The following is a 26,300-nucleotide window of genomic DNA, read 5'->3' on the forward strand; positions in this document are numbered from 1 at the left end:
ATGACTCCTCTTTCAGCACTTTCTGCCAGCTCCATCTCCTGCCGGGACCCAGAGGCCGGCGACCAGAACACAGATCACATGACCGGTGAGGATGAAACATCAACATGACACACGAGAGATGCTGCTTCATATCAGCCAATGAAGCTGCTGGTTCACGGAGTTCAAAAAGATCAGATCTTATGAGAAAGAAAGGTCAGAGTGCTGATGGGGCTTCAGTGTGTTCGCTGTCATATGCAGCTAAAAATATCCAGACCGGCCGTCAGTCGATATCTGAATAGTTTGTTAAGCTGACGCTCTTTAAAACACGACATGGACCAACAAACAGGACCTCCAACCAGAAGACACCATGTTTTATTCCAGTGGTTTAGTTGCTTAAACCTGCCTGTTGGTGTTGTTGCCTCAACCTGACTGTTGGTGTTGTTGGTGTTGTCACGTCCTCCGCGGTGTCTCTTCCTGTTTCCTGTCTCCTCGTGCAGATTGTCTCGGCCTGCGCTTCACTTGGCTCCACTCGCTCTTCGACAGCGTCCCCTCGCTGCTGACGTTTGCTGTGAAGCTCCGCTGTGCGACGGGCCTTTGTCCACGCGACCTGGAAGACTACGGCTGCTCCTGCAGATACGTGGCCTCTGGAAACCCCGTGGATCCTCTGGACAGGTGAGCCCCCCCCCCCCCCCCATAGAGCCTTAAACCCGAACTGACTTCACCTGGTCGATGGTTTCAGTGTGAGAGGCTGAAATGGTGTCGATATGAATGTCTCAGCTGTTTGTCAGGTGATCTGTTGACGTGTTTTTGTCAAATCGTCTTCACTAACAAACGGTTGATGAATAAAGCAGCTGTGTAATAACTACTCTCTTTCTACATTCCTCTTATGTTCCGTCTTTAACCTTCAATGTTTCTGTGCACATTTAGTATTCACCCCCATGTTTCACATCACAACACTATGAATTGTGGGTAATTGTCGGCAAAGTCTGCAGAAATGTGTAATTCCGGAGCGGGTTGAGTAAAGGGCTCAACATGTCTCTCTGTGTGACTGAAGGAACCCTCACAGGCTTCATGGGGAACACGGCTGTGAGCAGCGTCTGATTGGTTCTGATAAACAAACCCACCATCAGGTCTTTCATTCGTCCAATGAGGCGAGTTGTCTCTGTGGACCAATGCCCGACCCCGACCTCCACACTCGGACACTCGCAGATATGTTGAGCCCTTTATGAACACATGACCACATGAACACATGAGTCTGAGGGTTCAGGGTTTCAGGCCTGAAGGGGGGACACTGGGACCGGGCCCCCGCAGTCCTCAAGGGACCACCAGGAGTTCACAAAGTAAAGACGTGGTCCCCAGATCACCCTGAAGACGGCTTCCGTGTCAAAACATTTGCTAAATTTTGAAATATTCCAGATAAATTAGAGGATTGGAAGAACAAAAATCATATTTCTGCGAAATGAAATACTTTTTTTGGGCTTTTCTTTGTCCTTCTTGTGAATACTGGATCAGTTTAAAAGGACACACATGGTCACAACCGACAAGAATTCCTCGACACTGATTGAACGTCCCGACGGTGAAGGTGAAGGACGTCCTTCTGTCTTTAGACCTCTAACTTCACGAGTCCGTCTCCTTTCTTCTTGCTGCAGCTGCTGTGAGACTCACCGGGCGTGTTATCAGAACGCTGCCCCCTGCAGGCCGACGCTGCCGCCTCTTCCCAGCAACTTCACCTGCTCGGCTGCAAACAGCAGCTGTGGTGAGACTTCCGCTTCAAAGGGACATGATGGGAAACACGCTGATGAGCTTTCTTGTGTTTGTACAGGAAATGTATCAGCTGGTGTCTGGAGACAAAGACTCAGGGCCAAGAAATAGTCCACGAACCGCCTTAAGACCACACCTTTGTTTTTTAGAACAAATTCTGTTTTTTACAAAGTGGACGTCGTCGTCGCCGTGACGTCACGCATTAGTTTGTCGAGTTTTAAAGGCTTTGAGTTTCCTTCATTCTACCTGAACTGTGTCCTAGAAGTAAGACCTGCTCGTGTCTTTGTGAGACGACAGAAGTCTTTGAGGACATGAAGAACGTTCTTGATGTTCTTGATCTCTGAGGTGCTGGTGGTCGGTGCCAGCAGAGTCTCTGTGGATGTGACCGGGCCGCCATCGACTGCATGACCCGCAGCTCGTATAACTCGACACTGAGAGGCCTCTCCGAGTCGTCCTGCGCCGCCTCAAACCAGACGGGTAACTACGTCACAGGAGATTCACCTGCACACCGAACACACTGCACTGTGCACTTTCAACAGTGCAGGTAAAGCTAAGCTAATATTTCATATTCATGTTTTTGCTTTCAGAAAATATTAGTCCTCTGAACCCCAAACCCTGCCGGCGAGATTAGAAAGCATGTTGTCTTTAAAGAGTCGCCCACGCGACACCGGTCATCCCGGCCAGAAGCTGTAAAACACGTCGTTATCTTCAGATCTTTCTCTTTCCGACGGTCTTTGAACATGTCAAAGGTGACAAATGCTTCCGTCAGAAAAAGCAGCCAAAACAAAGCTTAAAACTTGTGATATTCCTCAAAAACATTTTATTCTACATGTACAATAAATACAGACGCTTTCTAATCCCACGACACAACCACTCGTCTCCAGATGTTCTGACCCAGAGGTTCTCAAACGTTTTCTGTGGCCCCACTTTGGAGGAAGACAAATGTTCACGCCCCACCGCCCCAATGACATTGTAACAAAATGGTTTGTGTTGAATTTTTATTGATTTAGTGACTCCTCCGTCTGTGCTTTTTCAAACAATAGAATAAAGAACATTGCAATCACTGACGTAAAGAGATCGCTCCATCAGACAAAAACAAATAAAATGTGCAATCACTTTGTCAGAACAATGCAAATAACGTTCTATCTGCAACAAATAACTACAAATTGGCAAAAAGTAGCTGATTGCAATTGGCTGCAATTAACCTGTTTTGCACTAAACATCTTTTCAAGATAACAATAAAGTGCAACCTGTGAACAACTAAACAAAAGAAGTTTCCTACTATCTGCAGCTCGTTCAGACATACAGCACAGACGGGTCTCTGCTCATCTCCCGCGTTCACTGTGAAGCAGAGCCAGAGCGTCGTCACATCTTCTTCTTGCTGCTCGCTGTTCGTCTCGGATGCATCGCTTGCGGTTGCTTTTCTCTTCCCGCCAAATGTCTCTTCATTTGGAACACGAAGCCACACACGTGAGTCGCCAAGGATCATGGCCGTCACGCATGTGCAACCTGTTAACGGCGTAACGTAAACATGTACACGAAAGTACAGGCATTGCGCCATGGATTTATTAAAAAAACTAATTTTAAATACAAAAATTCTGCATTCCCCCTGCGCCCCACCTGTAATCCCACCGCACTTCTGGACGAATAACAATAATATGAGACAGAATCTTGAAACTCGTACACGCACTCATTCAACCCTTTCTCTGATGCAGATTCAGTTCTCTTCGTCCTCGACAGAGAAACGCTGAGCGAAGCGGAATCGGAGCCGAGTGACCCGACTTCAACGCCAGCGACTTCCAATCGGACTACGACTGCTCTTAGGACTACAACTCCCAGAGAGACGACGCCTGCTGGTCTGGAGGAGTCCTCTGAGGAAGGTGGTTAAACCTGAACTTGTACTTTACTTCTTTAGATTTCTGCTTTTTGTTTTACATTCAACATTACAAAACAGAAACAAACTAAAAATAACAAAATCATTGTGAAGAATCCTGTAACATACATATATATATATATATATATAAATAAATAAATAAATAAATAAATAAATAAATAATAACACACACTAAGAAGCCCTTTAGGAAGATGTTAATGGGACTGAAGTTACTTTGTACATCTTAAATGTATCTTCATGTTTGAATGGAGCTTAACGCTGATATGCTGGATATCTGACATTTATTGTGAGTTATTATTCATTTGATCTCATTTCTCTGATGCTCAGTCATCGTCACGTCATCGCTGACAGCAAAACCGCAAATCAGTCCGTCTGAGAAAATAAGATCATCTGATGAAGATGAAGATGAAGATGAAGGTGAAGGGGAGCAGGAAGCTTCAGATGAGCATGGCGAGTCTTACAATTTCTAAATGATTCAGTTTGATTTCAGTCTTCTGAGGATTTCTTTCTTCACAGTGTGACAGAGATGGAGATCAGGTGAAGATAGAGAGGATGTGAAATGCTTCTTATGTTCTGTATTCATATCTGAGACTCAACACGAGCCTCCATTAGAGATTAGAAATGATGTAAAAACTCAATTAAGAACAAACGTGTTGACATGCTGGCTCACTTTGTCGACTTCAACTCATAAATATATGAAACTCTGATCCTCTTTAACGCTCTTCTGCCTCCTCAGTCACAGATGTGCTGCCAGCAGAGCAGTCCAACGAGGGGACGGGGAGCTCCACACCGCCAGCGCAGCGCTCACCAGCCTCTCAGACGGGTCCGTTCCCGACATCACGCACACCTTTCAGTTGACTTGTGAGACGATGCAACATGTCGTTCCAGCCGTTTACAGTTCGTCCCGTTAAAACAAACGAGTCTTCAAGTCGAGATCAGAGCGAACATACGAGGCCGCTACAGTACGCGGATCCCTCTGTGAAGCCGGCGGTCTGTTCCCTCGTGTGCAGCGCTGACACAAACACTCGCTCATTTCATATGAACGCTGGTCGCTGCAGATTTCATCCACTCGCAGCAGCAGAGCTTCTGATGCCGGCGGCTCCGCTTCTGCTTCTGTTTCTAGTAAAAAGAAAAGCAACAGACGTGTTCTTCAAGTCAGAGATTCAGACCAGAGGTTTATGAGTGACTTCATTCAGATTCATGTCAGTTAGTACACACACACACACAGAGACACACACACACACTCACACACACACACTCACACACACACAGAGACACAGAGACACATACACACACACACAGAGACACACACACACAGAGACACACACACACAGAGACACACACACACACACTCACACACACACACACAGAGACACAGAGACACATACACACACACACAGAGACACACACACACAGAGACACATACACACACACAGAGACACACACACACAGAGACACACACACACACACTCACACACACACAGAGACACACACACACAGAGACACACACACACACAGAGACACACACACACAGAGACACACACACACACACTCACACACACACAGAGACACACACACACAGAGACACATACACACACACAGAGACACACACTCAGACACACACACACAGACACTCTCAGCATAATGAGATGAACGTGTCCCTGCTGTGCAGTAAAGAACATGTAACTGTTTAAAGTGCTTATTTTCCTCTCAGTGTAATTACACAGCGAGGCTGAGAGGAGCCCGAGGTATTGTTCTAACGTCTGATTCAATCAAGTGGGATGTCTCCATGTCTTATTGTCTTCATGTCTCCATGTCTTCATGTCTTATTGTCTCCGTGTCTTATTGTCTTCATGTCTCCATGTCTTATTGTCTTCATGTCTCCATGTCTCCATGTCTTATTGTCTTCATGTCTCCATGTCTTCATGTCTTATTGTCTCCGTGTCTTCATGTCTCCGTGTCTTCATGTCTCCGTGTCTTATTGTCTCCGTGTCTTCATGTCTCCGTGTCTTATTGTCTTAATGTCTCCATGTCTTATTGTCTGAAGGAGGAGAGGGAGGAAGGAGGAGAGGGAGGAGAGAGAGAGAGGCAGGAGAAGGAGGAGAGGGAAGGAGGAGGAGGAGGAGGAGAAGGAGGAGGAGGAGAGGGAGGAGAGAGGGAGAAGGAGGAGAGGGAGGAGGAGGAGGAGAGAGAGGGAGGAGAAGGAGGAGAGGGAGGAGAGAGAGAGAGGGAGGAGAAGGAGGAGAGGGAAGGAGGAGAGGGAGGAGGAGGAGAGAGAGAGAGGGAGGAGAAGGAGGAGAGGGAAGGAGGAGGAGGAGGAGGAGGAGGAGGAGGAGAAGGAGGAGAGGGAGGAGAGAGGGAGAAGGAGGAGAGGGAGGAGGAGGAGGAGGAGGAGAAGGAGGAGGAGGAGAGGGAGGAGAGAGGGAGAAGGAGGAGAGGGAGGAGGAGGAGGAGAGAGAGAGAGGGAGGAGAAGGAGGAGAGGGAGGAGAGAGAGAGAGGGAGGAGAAGGAGGAGAGGGAAGGAGGAGAGGGAGGAGGAGGAGGAGAGAGAGAGAGGGAGGAGAAGGAGGAGAGGGAAGGAGGAGAGGGAGGAGGAGGAGGAGGAGGAGGAGAGAGAGGGAGGGAGGGAGGGAGGGAGGGAGGAGGAGGAGGAGAGGGAGGAGAAGGAGGAGGAGAGAGAGGGAGGAGAGAGCGGCGTCTGCTGCTGAAGGGCCGCTGGTTTGTTCCTGTGACGGCTTCGTGTCGTCTGGTATCAAAGTGTGTTTCAGGATCTCACCAGTACTGTGTGTGATTACAGCCTCTTCCTCCGGCCCCACAGTGAGGTCCAGGGAGACCAGAAGACTCTCAACACCGAGCTCACCACCAGGAACCAGCCCAGGGAGAACCGCCGCCGTCTCCCCCGCGACTCCCGCTTCACGGGAGGAAGACGCGAGGCCGCCCACGCCCGCCGCCGGTCCTCTGCGTCCGCTGAGCCGAGGTGAGGAAGCTCTTCATACATGAGTTAACGCGGCGCACGAGTCTTTGCATCTGTTGCAGAATCACTTTAATCTGCACGAGTCCATCATGTGCTCGTGTGGCTCGAACGCTCATCTACTCATGCAGAGAGTTCAGCTTCGATCTTTTTCATTCCATTTGGCTCAACATTGATCCTCTTGAGCCAGAAGTCACATTTACATCCAAATAAAGCAGAAATGTTGAGAAATTCTGCAACAGAAAATACAAACTAATGTCCATCCGCGATATTTAATAACCAGTGATTTTCATTGATCTCTGGCCTTCCTGCTTCAGGACAGGAAGCTCAACAGTCCACATCCTCCTCGTGGACGTCAACGAGAAGCGTCTCTCAGGAGACACCGAGGTCAGAGGTCAGCGCCTCCCCCCGCACCACAGCGACGGCCGAGGTCGGATCTGAAGAGGAGCCGCACGCAAAGTCTGAAACAGCAGAGGAAGCTCCTCGTGAGGAGGAGGAGGAGGAGGAGGAGGAGGAGGAAGAGGAGGAGCTGGCAGACAGTTCGCAGGAGAAAGACGCAGATGGTTCGCACTTTAAATCCACAAACAAATACACGCTGTGTGTCTTTCTCACCTCTTTTCTTCTAATCCTGCAGGACGCCGTCGGGTCTCTTCCCCCGTTCGGCGTCTTCGCTTCGTCAGGTTCAGTGAAATCTAAATGAAATGAATAAATGAAGCCGGTTTCTCTCACGCGTTCAATGAAGTCAATGATATTGAAAAGGGGCGCAGACGTTAGAGGAGGTGATGACTGAAGAGTGATCAGCACATCATGGACGTTAACAGTGAACGCACATCTTCCCAACAGAGACCAGTGAACTGGATGTTCAGAGCAACAGCAGCTAAACCAGCTGAGTGCTGGAGAATCTAAAGACAGACACCGTGCTCGAGGCTCTCCCTGAGTGAGGAGGTTCGTACGTCCTCCAGCACAGAGCTCAGGTCTTCAGAGACTCATCGACGGTTCAACCAGCCTTCACACTGTGACCTGACCAGCGCTACTGGAGTCTCCGCCTTCTGCAGGACGCACTCACCTCCTCCTCATCGAGCTGGTGTCGGAGTCTGTTTCCCTTCAGTGAATCTAAACTTTAAAACTCTAACGTCACACAATAGCACACGCGAGCTACTGGAGCCGACGCTGGTCCAGCTGCTCCTGAGAGGCTTCATCTCTGAGTCTGCAGAGAGCAGACAGAACGGCCCCACAGAGGTCCGTGTGAAGAGGTGAAAGTATTCTAAACACAGCGCTCACTTCACCGTCACTCAGGAGCTGAGAGGTCTCGAGGCTGCTTTTACCCTCAAACCGCTTCCTGAAGAGCCTTCAGGTTCCACCAGCCCGGCACCTCTCTCTCTCGCAGCTCCTTCACAATAAGAGCCCGAGGCTTCGACGAGCACACCGGCAGCATCTAACAGGTCTGAGTTTCTGTCTGACACCATCCCGTCCCTGCAGACGTCCAGTGTTGATGTCCGTCAGAACAGCACACGTGTTCTTTAGAGGCCCGGTGTGGAACGTTCAGGGGGAGAGACTGTCCGCTGTGCTGACCTGAAGGATGCTCGAAGTGTTGCTGTTAAAACAATATGTACGAGTCAAAAGCCAATATTTGATCAATGCGTCTGTCAACACGTAAACAAAAGTGAAACCTAATTCAGTCGACCGCTGCTGTTTACACGAGCGCAGCATGACCGAGTGTCCACACGTTGTTCTGTGAATTCTCTTGGTAAGAGGGTTGATGCGAGCAGCTGTTCCTGTGAATTCTCTTGGTAAGAGGGTTGATGCGAGCAGCTGTTCTGTGAACTCTCTTGGTAAGAGGGTTGATGCGAGCAGCTGTTCCTTTAACCCGATGTTGACTGGATCTCTGAACGTGTCGTCTGTCCGTTGGCAGACTGGGGAGCGGCTCAGAAGAGGTCGGTGCCGTTCTTCGCCTGGTCGCTGCTGGAGTCTGTCGGCTTGAGCGACATACACGTTCATCCAGACGGCACAGGTCAGACACTGGCATCTCTTCAGCTTTAAGCTCGTCTTGAAGGCGTCTGAATGCCGTTTTGCGTCTCTTGAGGAGTTTGAATGTGTGAAACCTGTGTTTCCTCCAGAAGAGTGCAGTCGCTCCTTCACCCTGTACGGCAGCGACGGGCGAGCCCGGCGGGAGATGCCGGCTCTGGGGGAGATGCTCCGCTGCCTGACGGGTCGATGCCCGCACGAGTACCAGATGTACGGCTGCTACTGCGGACAGGAGGGCGGGGGTCGACCCCAGGACCAGCTGGACAGGTCAGCGGGAGTGGTGACGCGGTGCAGGCTAGCTTCTGCTACCAAAAGGGAAAGAAGGGTTTGATGGATGAGGTCTAAGACACACAAACACATATCAGTCAAGGTCTGACAAACGTGTTCATGCTTTTCACTTTCACATAAAACATTTAAAAGTTGTTCTTTCTGTGACAGACGCAGTCTAATTTAATATATAGAAGTATTCTTAGAGGTTTGTGGTTTGTGCACACTGAGGCTGACGAGGAACCCTGCTCTCCATCAGGTGCTGCTTCTTCCACCAGTGCTGCCTGAAGCAGATCGGCTCCATGGGCTGCCGCTCGGACAGGAAGCTCAGCGCTCACGTCTCCTGCGAGAGCGGGAAACCACGGTGTGAGTACACGGGGGGTCAGCTGGTGTCTGTTACACCGCAGGAACGCAGTGAGGAGAACCCGTTCTCCGCGTCTCCTGTTTATCGTCTGTAACTCCAGAAGCAGCTCGACCTGCAGACGTCAGCAGGAGGTCCAGGCTTTCTAGTGAATTTATCACTTTATAATCTCAGAAAATGTCATATTATTCATAGTTTTTTCTCTTAAATGTGTAGTTTTGTTGGTCAATGTATGACTATTCTCTCAGGAACTTATTATTTATAGCTTTTCTCGTAAATGTACGACTTTATAATCTCTTTTCGTTAATATGGTGTCATAATATAATAACGTGCCGTCGTACTAACATGCAGTCATGTCACCACTGATCTAATCGTTAACCCCTCGTCTACCAGGTCAGGGCGTCACTGTGTGCGATAAGCTGCAGTGTGTGTGTGACAAAGCCACGGCGGAGTGTATGGCAGCGTCCCACTTCAACCACAGCCTGCAGCAGCAGCAGTGCCGCGGCCCCGCCCCCCCCTGCCGCCGGGCCAGCCGGCCCCCCAAACCACAGCTTTCCCCTCAGTCCAGCGAGGAGAGCGAGGAGGCGCAGGGAGGAAACTCTGACGTGAACGTGGGGGAGGAGCAGACGCACACTAACGCACCTCCTCCTCTCCAAGTCCACGACAGGTGAGAGGAGTTAAATCACACTCGATTTTATAAAAATACACGTCATGTGATCCCACAGACCCGCTCTAGTGCGGCAGATGAAGTCATTATTCCATCACAATCTTTCACTTGCTGATACAAGCACCACATTTGGCATGAATAATGCCAAGGAACTACTCTTTCACAAAAGCCCGGTATCCACCTGAAAATCCAAGATTTTTCAAGATGGCCGCCACTGAAAATGTGAATAGGTTTTCAGTGTAGAAATTGAATGGCTGGATAGTTTATAGCACATCGAAAAAGTCATAAAAAAGTCATAGTATAACATGTCGAAAAAAGTCATAGTATAGCATGTCGAAAAAAGTCATAGTATAGCATGTCGAAAAAAGTCATAGTATAGCATGTCGAAAAAAGTCATAGTATAGCATGTCGAAAAAAGTCATAGTATAGCATGTCGAAAAAAGTCATAGTATAGCATGTCGAAAAAGTCATGAAAAAGTCATAGTATAGCATGTCGAAAAAAGTCATAGTATAGCATGTCGAAAAAAGTCATAGTATAGCATGTCGAAAAAGTCATAAAAAAGTCATAGTATAGCATGTCGAAAGTCATAGTATAGCATGTCGAAAGTCATAGTATAGCATGTCGAAAAAAGTCATAAAAAAGTCATAGTATAGCATGTCGAAAAAAGTCATAAAAAAGTCATAGTATAGCATGTCGAAAGTCATAGTATAGCATGTCGAAAGTCATAGTATAGCATGTCGAAAAAGTCATAAAAAAGTCATAGTATAGCATGTCGAAAAAGTCATAAAAAAGTCATAGTATAGCATGTCGAAAGTCATAGTATAGCATGTCGAAAAAGTCATAGTATAGCATGTCGAAAAAAGTCATAGTATAGCATGTCGAAAAAGTCATAGTATAGCATGTCGAAAAAGTCATAAAAAAAAGTCATAGTATAGCATGTCGAAAAAGTCATAGTATAGCATGTCGAAAAAGTCATAAAAAAAAGTCATAGTATAGCATGTCGAAAAAGTCATAGTATAGCATGTCGAAAAAGTCATAAAAAAAAGTCATAGTATAGCATGTCGAAAAAGTCATAGTATAGCATGTCGAAAAAAGTCATAGTATAGCATGTCGAAAAAGTCATAGTATAGCATGTCGAAAAAAGTCATAGTATAGCATGTCGAAAAAGTCATAAAAAAAAGTCATAGTATAGCATGTCGAAAAAGTCATAGTATAGCATGTCGAAAAAAGTCATAGTATAGCATGTCGAAAAAGTCATAAAAAAAAGTCATAGTATAGCATGTCGAAAAAGTCATAGTATAGCATGTCGAAAAAGTCATAAAAAAAAGTCATAGTATAGCATGTCGAAAAAGTCATAAAAAAAAGTCATAGTATAGCATGTTGAAAAAGTCATAGTATAGCATGTCGAAAAAAGTCATAGTATAGCATGTCGAAAAAGTCATAAAAAAAAGTCATAGTATAGCATGTCGAAAAAGTCATAAAAAAAAGTCATAGTATAGCATGTCGAAAAAGTCATAAAAAAAAGTCATAGTATAGCATGTCGAAAAAGTCATAAAAAAAAGTCATAGTATAGCATGTCGAAAAAGTCATAAAAAAAAGTCATAGTATAGCATGTCGAAAAAGTCATAAAAAAAAGTCATAGTATAGCATGTCGAAAAAGTCATAGTATAGCATGTCGAAAAAGTCATAAAAAAAAGTCATAGTATAGCATGTCGAAAAAGTCATAGTATAGCATGTCGAAAAAGTCATAGTATAGCATGTCGAAAAAGTCATAGTATAGCATGTCGAAAAAAGTCATAGTATAGCATGTCGAAAAAAGTCATAGTATAGCATGTCAAAAAAAGTCATAGTATAGCATGTCGAAAAAGTCATAGTATAGCATGTCGAAAAAAGTCATAGTATAGCATGTCGAAAAAGTCATAGTATAGCATGTCGAAAAAAGTCATAGTATAGCATGTCGAAAAAGTCACAAAAAGGGTCATAGTATAGCATGTCGAAAAAGTCATAAAAAAAGTCATAGTATAGCATGTCGAAAAAGTCATAGTATAGCATGTCGAAAAAAGTCATAGTATAGCATGTCGAAAAAGTCATAGTATAGCATGTCGAAAAAAGTCATAGTATAGCATGTCGAAAAAGTCATAAAAAAAAGTCATAGTATAGCATGTCGAAAAAGTCATAGTATAGCATGTCGAAAAAAGTCATAGTATAGCATGTCGAAAAAGTCATAAAAAAAAGTCATAGTATAGCATGTCGAAAAAGTCATAGTATAGCATGTCGAAAAAGTCATAAAAAAAAGTCATAGTATAGCATGTCGAAAAAGTCATAAAAAAAAGTCATAGTATAGCATGTTGAAAAAGTCATAGTATAGCATGTCGAAAAAAGTCATAGTATAGCATGTCGAAAAAGTCATAAAAAAAAGTCATAGTATAGCATGTCGAAAAAGTCATAAAAAAAAGTCATAGTATAGCATGTCGAAAAAGTCATAAAAAAAAGTCATAGTATAGCATGTCGAAAAAGTCATAAAAAAAAGTCATAGTATAGCATGTCGAAAAAGTCATAAAAAAAAGTCATAGTATAGCATGTCGAAAAAGTCATAAAAAAAGTCATAGTATAGCATGTCGAAAAAGTCATAGTATAGCATGTCGAAAAAGTCATAAAAAAAAGTCATAGTATAGCATGTCGAAAAAGTCATAGTATAGCATGTCGAAAAAGTCATAGTATAGCATGTCGAAAAAGTCATAGTATAGCATGTCGAAAAAAGTCATAGTATAGCATGTCGAAAAAAGTCATAGTATAGCATGTCAAAAAAAGTCATAGTATAGCATGTCGAAAAAGTCATAGTATAGCATGTCGAAAAAAGTCATAGTATAGCATGTCGAAAAAGTCATAGTATAGCATGTCGAAAAAAGTCATAGTATAGCATGTCGAAAAAGTCACAAAAAGGGTCATAGTATAGCATGTCAAAAAAAGTCATAGTATAGCATGTCGAAAAAGTCACAAAAAGGGTCATAGTATAGCATGTCAAAAAAAGTCATAGTATAGCATGTCGAAAAAGTCATAGTATAGCATGTCGAAAAAAGTCATAGTATAGCATGTCAAAAAAAGTCATAGTATAGCATGTCGAAAAAGTCATAAAAAAAAGTCATAGTATAGCATGTCGAAAAAGTCATAGTATAGCATGTCGAAAAAGTCATAAAAAAAAGTCATAGTATAGCATGTCGAAAAAGTCATAGTATAGCATGTCGAAAAAGTCATAAAAAAAAGTCATAGTATAGCATGTCGAAAAAGTCATAAAAAAAAGTCATAGTATAGCATGTCGAAAAAGTCATAAAGAAAAGTCATAGTATAGCATGTCGAAAAGTCATAGTATAGCATGTCGAAAAAAGTCATAGTATAGCATGTCGAAAAAGTCATAGTATAGCATGTCAAAAAAGTCATAGTATAGCATGTCGAAAAAGTCATAGTATAGCATGTCGAAAAAAGTCATAGTATAGCATGTCGAAAAAGTCATAAAAAAAAGTCATAGTATAGCATGTCGAAAAAGTCATAAAAAAAAGTCATAGTATAGCATGTCGAAAAAAGTCATTAAAAAAAAGTCATAGTATAGCATGTCGAAAAAGTCATAAAAAAAAAGTCATAGTATAGCATGTCGAAAAAGTCATAAAAAAAGTCATAGTATAGCATGTCGAAAAAGTCATTAAAAAAAAGTCATAGTATAGCATGTCGAAAAAGTCATAAAAAAAAGTCATAGTATAGCATGTCGAAAAAAGTCATAGTATAGCATGTCGAAAAAGTCATAAAAAAAAGTCATAGTATAGCATGTCGAAAAAAGTCACAGTATAGCATGTCGAAAAAAGTCATAGTATAGCATGTCGAAAAAAGTCATAGTATAGCATGTCGAAAGTCATAGTATAGCATGTCGAAAAAAGTCATAAAAAAAAGTCATAGTATAGCATGTCGAAAAAAGTCACAGTATAGCATGTCGAAAAAAGTCATAGTATAGCATGTCGAAAAAGTCATAGTATAGCATGTCGAAAAAAGTCATAGTATAGCATGTCGAAAAAGTCATAAAAAAGTCATAGTATAGCATGTCGAAAGTCATAGTATAGCATGTCGAAAAAGTCATAGTATAGCATGTCGAAAAAAGTCATAGTATAGCATGTCGAAAAAGTCATAGTATAGCATGTCGAAAAAGTCATAAAAAAAAGTCATAGTATAGCATGTCGAAAAAGTCATAGTATAGCATGTCGAAAAAGTCATAAAAAAAAGTCATAGTATAGCATGTCGAAAAAAGTCATAGTATAGCATGTCGAAAAAGTCATAAAAAAAAGTCATAGTATAGCATGTCGAAAAAGTCATAGTATAGCATGTCGAAAAAGTCATAAAAAAAAGTCATAGTATAGCATGTCGAAAAAGTCATAAAATAAAGTCATAGTATAGCATGTCGAAAAAGTCATAAAAAAAAGTCATAGTATAGCATGTCGAAAAAGTCATAAAAAAAAGTCATAGTATAGCATGTCGAAAAAGTCATAGTATAGCATGTCGAAAAAGTCATAGTATAGCATGTCAAAAAAGTCATAGTATAGCATGTCGAAAAAGTCATAGTATAGCATGTCGAAAAAAGTCATAGTATAGCATGTCGAAAAAGTCATAGTATAGCATGTCGAAAAAAGTCATAGTATAGCATGTCGAAAAAGTCATAAAAAAAAGTCATAGTATAGCATGTCGAAAAAGTCATAAAAAAAAGTCATAGTATAGCATGTCGAAAAAAGTCATAGTATAGCATGTCGAAAAAGTCATAAAAAAAAAGTCATAGTATAGCATGTCGAAAAAAGTCATAGTATAGCATGTCGAAAAAAGTCATAAAAAAAAGTCATAGTATAGCATGTCGAAAAAGTCATAAAAAAAAGTCATAGTATAGCATGTCGAAAAAGTCATAAAAAAAAGTCATAGTATAGCATGTCGAAAAAGTCATAAAAAAAAAGTCATAGTATAGCATGTCGAAAAAGTCATAAAAAAAAGTCATAGTATAGCATGTCGAAAAAGTCATAGTATAGCATGTCGAAAAAAGTCATAGTATAGCATGTCGAAAAAGTCATAAAAAAAAGTCATAGTATAGCATGTCGAAAAAAGTCACAGTATAGCATGTCGAAAAAAGTCATAGTATAGCATGTCGAAAAAAGTCATAGTATAGCATGTCGAAAAAAGTCATAGTATAGCATGTCGAAAAAGTCATAAAAAAGTCATAGTATAGCATGTCGAAAAAGTCATAGTATAGCATGTCGAAAAAAGTCATAGTATAGCATGTCGAAAAAGTCATAGTATAGCATGTCGAAAAAGTCATAGTATAGCATGTCGAAAAAGTCATAAAAAAAAGTCATAGTATAGCATGTCAAAAAAAGTCATAGTATAGCATGTCGAAAAAGTCACAAAAAGGGTCATAGTATAGCATGTCAAAAAAAGTCATAGTATAGCATGTCGAAAAAGTCATAGTATAGCATGTCGAAAAAAGTCATAGTATAGCATGTCAAAAAAAGTCATAGTATAGCATGTCGAAAAAGTCATAAAAAAAAGTCATAGTATAGCATGTCGAAAAAGTCATAGTATAGCATGTCGAAAAAGTCATAAAAAAAAGTCATAGTATAGCATGTCGAAAAAGTCATAGTATAGCATGTCGAAAAAGTCATAAAAAAAAGTCATAGTATAGCATGTCGAAAAAGTCATAAAAAAAAGTCATAGTATAGCATGTCGAAAAAGTCATAAAGAAAAGTCATAGTATAGCATGTCGAAAAGTCATAGTATAGCATGTCGAAAAAAGTCATAGTATAGCATGTCGAAAAAGTCATAGTATAGCATGTCAAAAAAGTCATAGTATAGCATGTCGAAAAAGTCATAGTATAGCATGTCGAAAAAAGTCATAGTATAGCATGTCGAAAAAGTCATAAAAAAAAGTCATAGTATAGCATGTCGAAAAAGTCATAAAAAAAAGTCATAGTATAGCATGTCGAAAAAAGTCATAAAAAAAAAGTCATAGTATAGCATGTCGAAAAAGTCATAAAAAAAAAGTCATAGTATAGCATGTCGAAAAAGTCATAAAAAAAGTCATAGTATAGCATGTCGAAAAAGTCATTAAAAAAAAGTCATAGTATAGCATGTCGAAAAAGTCATAAAAAAAAGTCATAGTATAGCATGTCGAAAAAAGTCATAGTATAGCATGTCGAAAAAGTCATAAAAAAAGTCATAGTATAGCATGTCGAAAAAAGTCACAGTATAGCATGTCGAAAAAAGTCATAGTATAGCATGTCGAAAAAAGTCATAGTATAGCATGTCGAAAGTCATAGTATAGCATGTCGAAAAAAGTCATAAAAAAAAGTCATAGTATAGCATGTCGAAAAAAGTCACAGTATAGCATGTCGAAAAAAGTCATAGTATAGCATGTCGAAAAAAGTCATAGTATAGCATGTCGAAAAAGTCATAAAAAAGTCATAGTATAGCATGTCGAAAGTCATAGTATAGCATGTCGAAAAAGTCATAGTATAGCATGTCGAAAAAAGTCATAGTATAGCATGTCGAAAAAGTCATAGTATAGCATGTCGAAAAAGTCATAAAAAAAAGTCATAGTATAGCATGTCGAAAAAGTCATAGTATAGCATGTCGAAAAAGTCATAAAAAAAAGTCATAGTATAGCATGTCGAAAAAAGTCATAGTATAGCATGTCGAAAAAGTCATAAAAAAAAGTCATAGTATAGCATGTCGAAAAAGTCATAGTATAGCATGTCGAAAAAGTCATAAAAAAAAAGTCATAGTATAGCATGTCGAAAAAGTCATAAAAAAAAGTCATAGTATAGCATGTCGAAAAAGTCATAAAAAAAAGTCATAGTATAGCATGTCGAAAAAGTCATAGTATAGCATGTCGAAAAAGTCATAGTATAGCATGTCAAAAAAGTCATAGTATAGCATGTCGAAAAAGTCATAGTATAGCATGTCGAAAAAAGTCATAGTATAGCATGTCGAAAAAGTCATAGTATAGCATGTCGAAAAAAGTCATAGTATAGCATGTCGAAAAAGTCATAAAAAAAAGTCATAGTATAGCATGTCGAAAAAGTCATAAAAAAAAGTCATAGTATAGCATGTCGAAAAAAGTCATAGTATAGCATGTCGAAAAAGTCATAAAAAAAAAGTCATAGTATAGCATGTCGAAAAAAGTCATAGTATAGCATGTCGAAAAAAGTCATAAAAAAAAAGTCATAGTATAGCATGTCGAAAAAGTCATAAAAAAAAGTCATAGTATAGCATGTCGAAAAAGTCATAAAAAAAAGTCATAGTATAGCATGTCGAAAAAGTCATAAAAAAAAAGTCATAGTATAGCATGTCGAAAAAGTCATAAAAAAAAGTCATAGTATAGCATGTTGAAAAAGTCATAGTATAGCATGTCGAAAAAAGTCATAGTATAGCATGTCGAAAAAGTCATAGTATAGCATGTCGAAAAAGTCATAGTATAGCATGTCGAAAAAAGTCATAGTATAGCATGTCGAAAAAGTCATAAAAAAAAGTCATAGTATAGCATGTCGAAAAAAGTCACAGTATAGCATGTCGAAAAAAGTCATAGTATAGCATGTCGAAAAAAGTCATAGTATAGCATGTCGAAAAAAGTCATAGTATAGCATGTCGAAAAAGTCATAAAAAAGTCATAGTATAGCATGTCGAAAAAGTCATAGTATAGCATGTCGAAAAAAGTCATAGTATAGCATGTCGAAAAAGTCATAGTATAGCATGTCGAAAAAGTCATAAAAAAAAGTCATAGTATAGCATGTCGAAAAAAGTCATAGTATAGCATGTCGAAAAAGTCATAAAAAAAGTCATAGTATAGCATGTCGAAAAAGTCATAAAAAAAAGTCATAGTATAGCATGTCGAAAAAGTCATAGTATAGCATGTCGAAAAAAGTCATAGTATAGCATGTCGAAAAAGTCATAAAAAAAGTCATAGTATAGCATGTCGAAAAAGTCATAAAAAAAAGTCATAGTATAGCATGTCGAAAAAGTCATAGTATAGCATGTCGAAAAAGTCATAAAAAAAAGTCATAGTATAGCATGTCGAAAAAGTCATAAAAAAAGTCATAGTATAGCATGTCGAAAAAGTCATAAAAAAGTCATAGTATAGCATGTCGAAAAAAGTCATAGTATAGCATGTCGAAAAAGTCATAAAAAAAAGTCATAGTATAGCATGTCGAAAAAGTCATAGTATAGCATGTCGAAAAAAGTCATAGTATAGCATGTCGAAAAAGTCATAGTATAGCATGTCGAAAAAGTCATAAAAAAAGTCATAGTATAGCATGTCGAAAAAAGTCATAGTATAGCATGTCGAAAAAGTCATAAAAAAAAGTCATAGTATAGCATGTCGAAAAAGTCATAAAAAAAAGTCATAGTATAGCATGTCGAAAAAGTCATAAAAAAAAGTCATAGTATAGCATGTCGAAAAAGTCATAAAAAAAAGTCATAGTATAGCATGTCGAAAAAGTCATAAAAAAAAGTCATAGTATAGCATGTTGAAAAAGTCATAGTATAGCATGTCGAAAAAAGTCATAGTATAGCATGTCGAAAAAGTCATAAAAAAAAGTCATAGTATAGCATGTCGAAAAAAGTCACAGTATAGCATGTCGAAAAAAGTCATAGTATAGCATGTCGAAAAAAGTCATAGTATAGCATGTCGAAAAAAGTCATAGTATAGCATGTCGAAAAAGTCATAAAAAAGTCATAGTATAGCATGTCGAAAAAGTCATAGTATAGCATGTCGAAAAAAGTCATAGTATAGCATGTCGAAAAAGTCATAGTATAGCATGTCGAAAAAGTCATAAAAAAAAGTCATAGTATAGCATGTCGAAAAAAGTCATAGTATAGCATGTCGAAAAAGTCATAAAAAAAGTCATAGTATAGCATGTCGAAAAAGTCATAAAAAAAAGTCATAGTATAGCATGTCGAAAAAAGTCATAGTATAGCATGTCGAAAAAGTCATAAAAAAAAGTCATAGTATAGCATGTCGAAAAAGTCATAGTATAGCATGTCGAAAAAAGTCATAGTATAGCATGTCGAAAAAAGTCATAGTATAGCATGTCGAAAAAGTCATAAAAAAAGTCATAGTATAGCATGTCGAAAAAGTCATAAAAAAAAGTCATAGTATAGCATGTCGAAAAAAGTCATAGTATAGCATGTCGAAAAAGTCATAAAAAAAAGTCATAGTATAGCATGTCGAAAAAGTCATAGTATAGCATGTCGAAAAAAGTCATAGTATAGCATGTCGAAAAGTCATAAAAAAAAGTCATAGTATAGCATGTCGAAAAAGTCATAAAAAAAAGTCATAGTATAGCATGTCGAAAAAGTCATAAAAAAAAGTCATAGTATAGCATGTCGAAAAAGTCATAGTATAGCATGTCGAAAAAAGTCATAGTATAGCATGTCGAAAAAGTCATAGTATAGCATGTCGAAAAAGTCATAAAAAAAGTCATAGTATAGCATGTCGAAAAAGTCATAGTATAGCATGTCGAAAAAGTCATAGTATAGCATGTCGAAAAAAGTCATAGTATAGCATGTCGAAAAAGTCATAGTATAGCATGTCGAAAAAGTCATAGTATAGCATGTCGAAAAAGTCATAAAAAAAAAGTCATAAAAAAAAGTCATAGTATAGCATGTCGAAAAAGTCATAAAAAAAAGTCATAGTATAGCATGTCGAAAAAGTCATAGTATAGCATGTCGAAAAAGTCATAGTATAGCATGTCGAAAAAGTCATAAAAAAAAGTCATAGTATAGCATGTCGAAAAAGTCATAGTATAGCATGTCGAAAAAAGTCATAGTATAGCATGTCGAAAAAGTCATAGTATAGCATGTCAAAAAAGTCATAGTATAGCATGTCGAAAAAGTCATAAAAAAAAAGTCATAGTATAGCATTTCGAAAAAAGTCATAGTATAGCATGTCGAAAAAGTCATAGTATAGCATGTCGAAAAAGTCATAGTATAGCATGTCGAAAAAAGTCATAGTATAGCATGTCAAAAAAGTCATAGTATAGCATGTCGAAAAAGTCATAGTATAGCATGTCAAAAAAGTCATAGTATAGCATGTCGAAAAAGTCATAAAAAAAAAGTCATAGTATAGCATTTCGAAAAAAGTCATAGTATAGCATGTCGAAAAAGTCATAGTATAGCATGTCGAAAAAAGTCATAGTATAGCATGTCGAAAAGTCATAAAAAAAAAGTCATAGTATAGCATGTCGAAAAAAGTCATAAAAAAAAGTCATAGTATAGCATGTCGAAAAAGTCATAAAAAAAGTCATAGTATAGCATGTCGAAAAAGTCATAGTATAGCATGTCGAAAAAAGTCATAGTATAGCATGTCGAAAAAGTCATAGTATAGCATGTCGAAAAAGTCATAAAAAAAGTCATAGTATAGCATGTCGAAAAAGTCATAGTATAGCATGTCGAAAAAGTCATAGTATAGCATGTCGAAAAAAGTCATAGTATAGCATGTCGAAAAAGTCATAGTATAGCATGTCGAAAAAGTCATAGTATAGCATGTCGAAAAAGTCATAAAAAAAAAGTCATAAAAAAAAGTCATAGTATAGCATGTCGAAAAAGTCATAAAAAAAAGTCATAGTATAGCATGTCGAAAAAGTCATAGTATAGCATGTCGAAAAAGTCATAGTATAGCATGTCGAAAAAGTCATAAAAAAAAGTCATAGTATAGCATGTCGAAAAAGTCATAGTATAGCATGTCGAAAAAAGTCATAGTATAGCATGTCGAAAAAGTCATAGTATAGCATGTCAAAAAAGTCATAGTATAGCATGTCGAAAAAGTCATAAAAAAAAAGTCATAGTATAGCATTTCGAAAAAAGTCATAGTATAGCATGTCGAAAAAGTCATAGTATAGCATGTCGAAAAAGTCATAGTATAGCATGTCGAAAAAAGTCATAGTATAGCATGTCAAAAAAGTCATAGTATAGCATGTCGAAAAAGTCATAGTATAGCATGTCAAAAAAGTCATAGTATAGCATGTCGAAAAAGTCATAAAAAAAAAGTCATAGTATAGCATTTCGAAAAAAGTCATAGTATAGCATGTCGAAAAAGTCATAGTATAGCATGTCGAAAAAAGTCATAGTATAGCATGTCGAAAAGTCATAAAAAAAAAGTCATAGTATAGCATGTCGAAAAAAGTCATAAAAAAAAGTCATAGTATAGCATGTCGAAAAAAGTCATAAAAAAAAGTCATAGTATAGCATGTCGAAAAAGTCATAAAAAAAAGTCATAGTATAGCATGTCGAAAAAAGTCATAGTATAGCATGTCGAAAAAGTCATAAAAAAAAGTCATAGTATAGCATGTCGAAAAAAGTCATAAAAAAAAAGTCATAGTATAGCATGTCGAAAAAAGTCATAAAAAAAAGTCATAGTATAGCATGTCGAAAAAGTCATAAAAAAAAGTCATAGTATAGCATGTCGAAAAAGTCATAAAAAAAAGTCATAGTATAGCATGTCGAAAAAAGTCATAGTATAGCATGTCGAAAAAGTCATAAAAAAAAGTCATAGTATAGCATGTCGAAAAAGTCATAAAAAAAAGTCATAGTATAGCATGTCGAAAAAGTCATAAAAAAGTCATAGTATAGCATGTCGAAAATGTCATAAAAAAGTCATAGTATAGCATGTCGAAAAAGTCATAAAAAAGTCATAGTATAGCATGTCGAAAAAGTCATAAAAAAGTCATAGTATAGCATGTCGAAAAAGTCATAAAAAAGTCATAGTATAGCATGTCGAAAAAGTCATAAAAAAAAGTCATAGTATAGCATGTCGAAAAAGTCATAAAAAAGTCATAGTATAGCATGTCGAAAAAGTCATAAAAAAAAGTCATAGTATAGCATGTCGAAAAAGTCATAAAAAAGTCATAGTATAGCATGTCGAAAAAGTCATAAAAAAGTCATAGTATAGCATGTCGAAAAAGTCATAAAAAAAAAGTCATAGTATAGCATGTCGAAAAAGTCATAAAAAAAAAGTCATAGTATAGCATGTCGAAAAAGTCATAAAAAAAAAGTCATAGTATAGCATGTCGAAAAAGTCATAAAAAAAAAGTCATAGTATAGCATGTCGAAAAAGTCATAAAAAAGTCATAGTATAGCATGTCGAAAAAGTCATAAAAAAAAAGTCATAGTATAGCATGTCGAAAAAGTCATAAAAAAAAAGTCATAGTATAGCATGTCGAAAAAGTCATAGTATAGCATGTCGAAAAAAGTCATAGTATAGCATGTCGAAAAAGTCATAAAAAAGTCATAGTATAGCATGTCGAAAAAGTCATAAAAAAGTCATAGTATAGCATGTCGAAAAAGTCATAAAAAAAAGTCATAGTATAGCATGTCGAAAAAGTCATAAAAAAAAGTCATAGTATAGCATGTCGAAAAAGTCATAAAAAAAAGTCATAGTATAGCATGTCGAAAAAGTCATAAAAAAAAAGTCATAGTATAGCATGTCGAAAAAAGTCATAGTATAGCATGTCGAAAAAGTCATAAAAAAAAGTCATAGTATAGCATGTCGAAAAAGTCATAAAAAAAAGTCATAGTATAGCATGTCGAAAAAAGTCATAGTATAGCATGTCGAAAAAGTCATAAAAAAAAGTCATAGTATAGCATGTCGAAAAAGTCATAAAAAAAAGTCATAGTATAGCATGTCGAAAAAGTCATAAAAAAGTCATAGTATAGCATGTCGAAAATGTCATAAAAAAGTCATAGTATAGCATGTCGAAAAAGTCATAAAAAAGTCATAGTATAGCATGTCGAAAAAGTCATAAAAAAGTCATAGTATAGCATGTCGAAAAAGTCATAAAAAAGTCATAGTATAGCATGTCGAAAAAGTCATAAAAAAAAGTCATAGTATAGCATGTCGAAAAAGTCATAAAAAAGTCATAGTATAGCATGTCGAAAAAGTCATAAAAAAAAGTCATAGTATAGCATGTCGAAAAAGTCATAAAAAAAAGTCATAGTATAGCATGTCGAAAAAGTCATAAAAAAGTCATAGTATAGCATGTCGAAAAAGTCATAAAAAAGTCATAGTATAGCATGTCGAAAAAGTCATAAAAAAAAAGTCATAGTATAGCATGTCGAAAAAGTCATAAAAAAAAAGTCATAGTATAGCATGTCGAAAAAGTCATAAAAAAAAAGTCATAGTATAGCATGTCGAAAAAGTCATAAAAAAAAAGTCATAGTATAGCATGTCGAAAAAGTCATAAAAAAGTCATAGTATAGCATGTCGAAAAAGTCATAAAAAAAAAGTCATAGTATAGCATGTCGAAAAAGTCATAGTATAGCATGTCGAAAAAGTCATAGTATAGCATGTCGAAAAAAGTCATAGTATAGCATGTCGAAAAAGTCATAAAAAAAAGTCATAGTATAGCATGTCGAAAAAGTCATAAAAAAAAGTCATAGTATAGCATGTCGAAAAAGTCATAAAAAAGTCATAGTATAGCATGTCGAAAAAGTCATAAAAAAGTCATAGTATAGCATGTCGAAAAAGTCATAAAAAAAAGTCATAGTATAGCATGTCGAAAAAGTCATAAAAAAAAAGTCATAGTATAGCATGTCGAAAAAGTCATAAAAAAAAGTCATAGTATAGCATGTCGAAAAAGTCATAAAAAAAAAGTCATAGTATAGCATGTCGAAAAAAGTCATAGTATAGCATGTCGAAAAAGTCATAAAAAAAAGTCATAGTATAGCATGTCGAAAAAAGTCAGTGTAAAATGTCGGAGAAAAAAAAGAATCTTATAGTATGTGATTGAGAAGTCATAAATGTCATACTGTGTGACAGAAAATAAAAAATATTTTTTTATATTATGAACATTTTAAGTCATAACAAGTGTTATAAATCAATCATAGAATTGTCATGTACAAAATCAGTGTAGTATGCCATAAAAAAGAAGTCAGGGGATAGTGTGTCGTATAAAACGTAATAACATAGTAGCCTATGTCATACAGGGTCATAATAATATGAGTATAGTATGGCATATAAAATGTGATACGATAGTTGGTCACAAGAAAAGTTCTAATGTACCAGGAGACAACCAGTAGAAGTGCATATTGCTGCAATCTTGTACAGTGAAATATTAATGGAGATAGATTCGGTCACGTTTACGATGAATCCAATGGAATCTTCAGCAAAGCTCTTAAGTGAAGTTTTTTTTTCAATCAGATTTCATCATTGGAGCCAACTTTACCTTTCTCCAAAATTGTAAAGTCAAGAGGTTTAAAATGGTCATAGGTACAAAATGTCAAACCTCCAAAGGAAAGATATCATGTGATATATGTATGTTATGTCATTTGAGATGGCTTTATCTAATTTACATACAGTAAAATAACCACATTTCACATGGGCAGGGTCGTATTGAAAGTTTCAACAAACCTCAAAATATGACAATATTTGTAATGACTTTGGAGCTGATTTTCCTTTTAATCTACTTATTTGATATACGGTATGTTGTCGTGTAATACAGAGGTCTTCAACGGTTTTCCGGCCAAGGACCCCCGACGATATATATTGTATAAAATTGTGTTTTATATTAAATGGGCCTCGTGCCATGTGTAAACATACCTCTTTATTGTGCATTCCGTACTAAGCTGTTCAAATACACAGGTTCATATGTTCATGTTTTATGTGTAAGGAACATGTGTAAGGTACAGTGAGTAGGGTGGCTGAGCTACTGCCATTTATAAACACACCTTGTCAGCTGATACCAATATTGTCTGTTAATTGAAGAAGAAGAAGAAACCATTTTTATTGTCATACACATATACACATACATGAAATTTGACCCATCCCTGTATATGGGGAGCAGTGGGCTGCAGACAAGCTATTCAAACTGATGTTTTCATTTTAAACATAAATGTGGAAACGAAAAACGAGTGATGGCCTATTAGTGCCACTGCCATGCATAAAGATACCTGTTGTCTTTCATACAATACTGAACTATTAAAACAATGGACACATTCATGTTTAGAGAAAAAGAAAAATCTTTTTTTTTTTCTCAACCAAAGATTTCGCGGACCCCCTGTTGAAGACCTCTGATCTCTGATCTAGACATCAAGCTGCATGTATTTTGACACGAGAAATTCAATATGGCCGCAATTTGTTACTCAAAATCCACTTTTTTTTTTCCTACTAACTGGTGTGCTAACTGTAGTTCTAGTATAGTTTTGTGTCCCAACTGCTGTCTAATTCGCCTGTATATCTGTAAATTGCGTATATTGGCGTTTGCTGGCGGCCATCTTGGAAAATGGCGGCCATATAGTTTCATGGTGGATACCGGGCTTTTTTGAAGATATCGGTCTTGAAGATAATTTGTGCCAAATGTGTTGCTTGTATCACCAAGTGAAAGATTGTTTCACGATCATCTTTAACTTCACGGGACGATCAGGATGAAGGTCTCCGGTTCTTTCTCTTTAGTGACTTTAAAGAACAGCAAAAGTTTGAGGCCGGTCGGGAGAATAAAGAGTTTTGTGTTGTGGATAAAAATATGTTTTTTACTTCAGTGCTTCTGGTTTAACATCAGTTAGAATGAAAGACGGCTAATGACTGAAGCAGTGAAGCTCCTCCTCTTCATCGATGAGACGACTGATCAGGTTTCAGTCGACGGAGTTCTCTCTTTACGCTGCACGACTCAGTTGTACTTTGATCTCGTAATCAGAGGATTACACGAACTCATCACTACATAAGAGATGATATTCTGCATAATGAGTACTTTGTTCATGTATATTTTTGTACTTTCACTCTTTATGTTGAATGTGAGACTGTTACTTAGTATCCGAGTACTTCCTCTCATTCAATGAACTAAATTCATTTCATGACATTTTGTCTCTCGGTTCTATTTCTGTCTTCAATCCACTGAAAGAGTTCAGAACCTCAACGCTGTGATTGGTTGTGGAACTCTTCTGTGTTTTATAACTCAGTGCCTTTAAGTTTGTTTTAAATAAAAGAAAATATTAAAATATGAATCAAATCATGAAGTTCAGTTTAACATGAAAACACAAACATCTGTCTGCAGTGATGAAAGCGCCGACCTGAAGGACCACCAGAACTCAAAGAATCCTGCAGCTGGATCGTCTGGCAGCTCCACACCTCCTCTTCCTCCTCCTCCTCCTCCTGCTCCCTCCAGTGAGGGCAGAGATCCGACACACAGCGAGGTTCAAACCCACAACCACAGGCCGAGTGCAGGGCAGAGACCAGGAGAGGGCGGGGTGAAAGAGGAAGAAGAAGAGGAAGAAGAAGAAGAGGAGGGAAACTAGAAGCAAATGTATTACTTTTATGGCTTTTATTGTCAGATCATTTAGTTCCCGATGAATAAAGTTGTAATT

At 38.0% G+C, this 26,300-nt stretch overlaps 1 protein-coding gene across 1 annotated transcript; it reads left to right on the forward strand.

Moving 5' to 3' along the window:
- Positions 1-26,259, forward strand: oc90 (otoconin 90; the record flags this gene model as incomplete). Its single annotated transcript, XM_079285803.1, has 12 exons — positions 1-85; positions 477-651; positions 1,629-1,735; positions 2,086-2,284; positions 4,371-4,457; positions 6,432-6,611; positions 6,923-7,035; positions 8,518-8,616; positions 8,723-8,897; positions 9,157-9,263; positions 9,652-9,925; positions 25,991-26,259. 12 exons carry the CDS (start codon positions 1-3, stop codon positions 26,229-26,231), a joined length of 1,842 nt encoding a protein of 613 aa, XP_079141929.1. The 3' UTR covers positions 26,232-26,259.
- Between the last annotated feature and the right edge of the window lie 41 nt (positions 26,260-26,300).

Source organism: Melanostigma gelatinosum (genome assembly GCF_949748355.1).
Source record: "Melanostigma gelatinosum genome assembly, chromosome: 15".
Lineage (NCBI taxonomy): Eukaryota > Metazoa > Chordata > Actinopteri > Perciformes > Zoarcidae > Melanostigma > Melanostigma gelatinosum.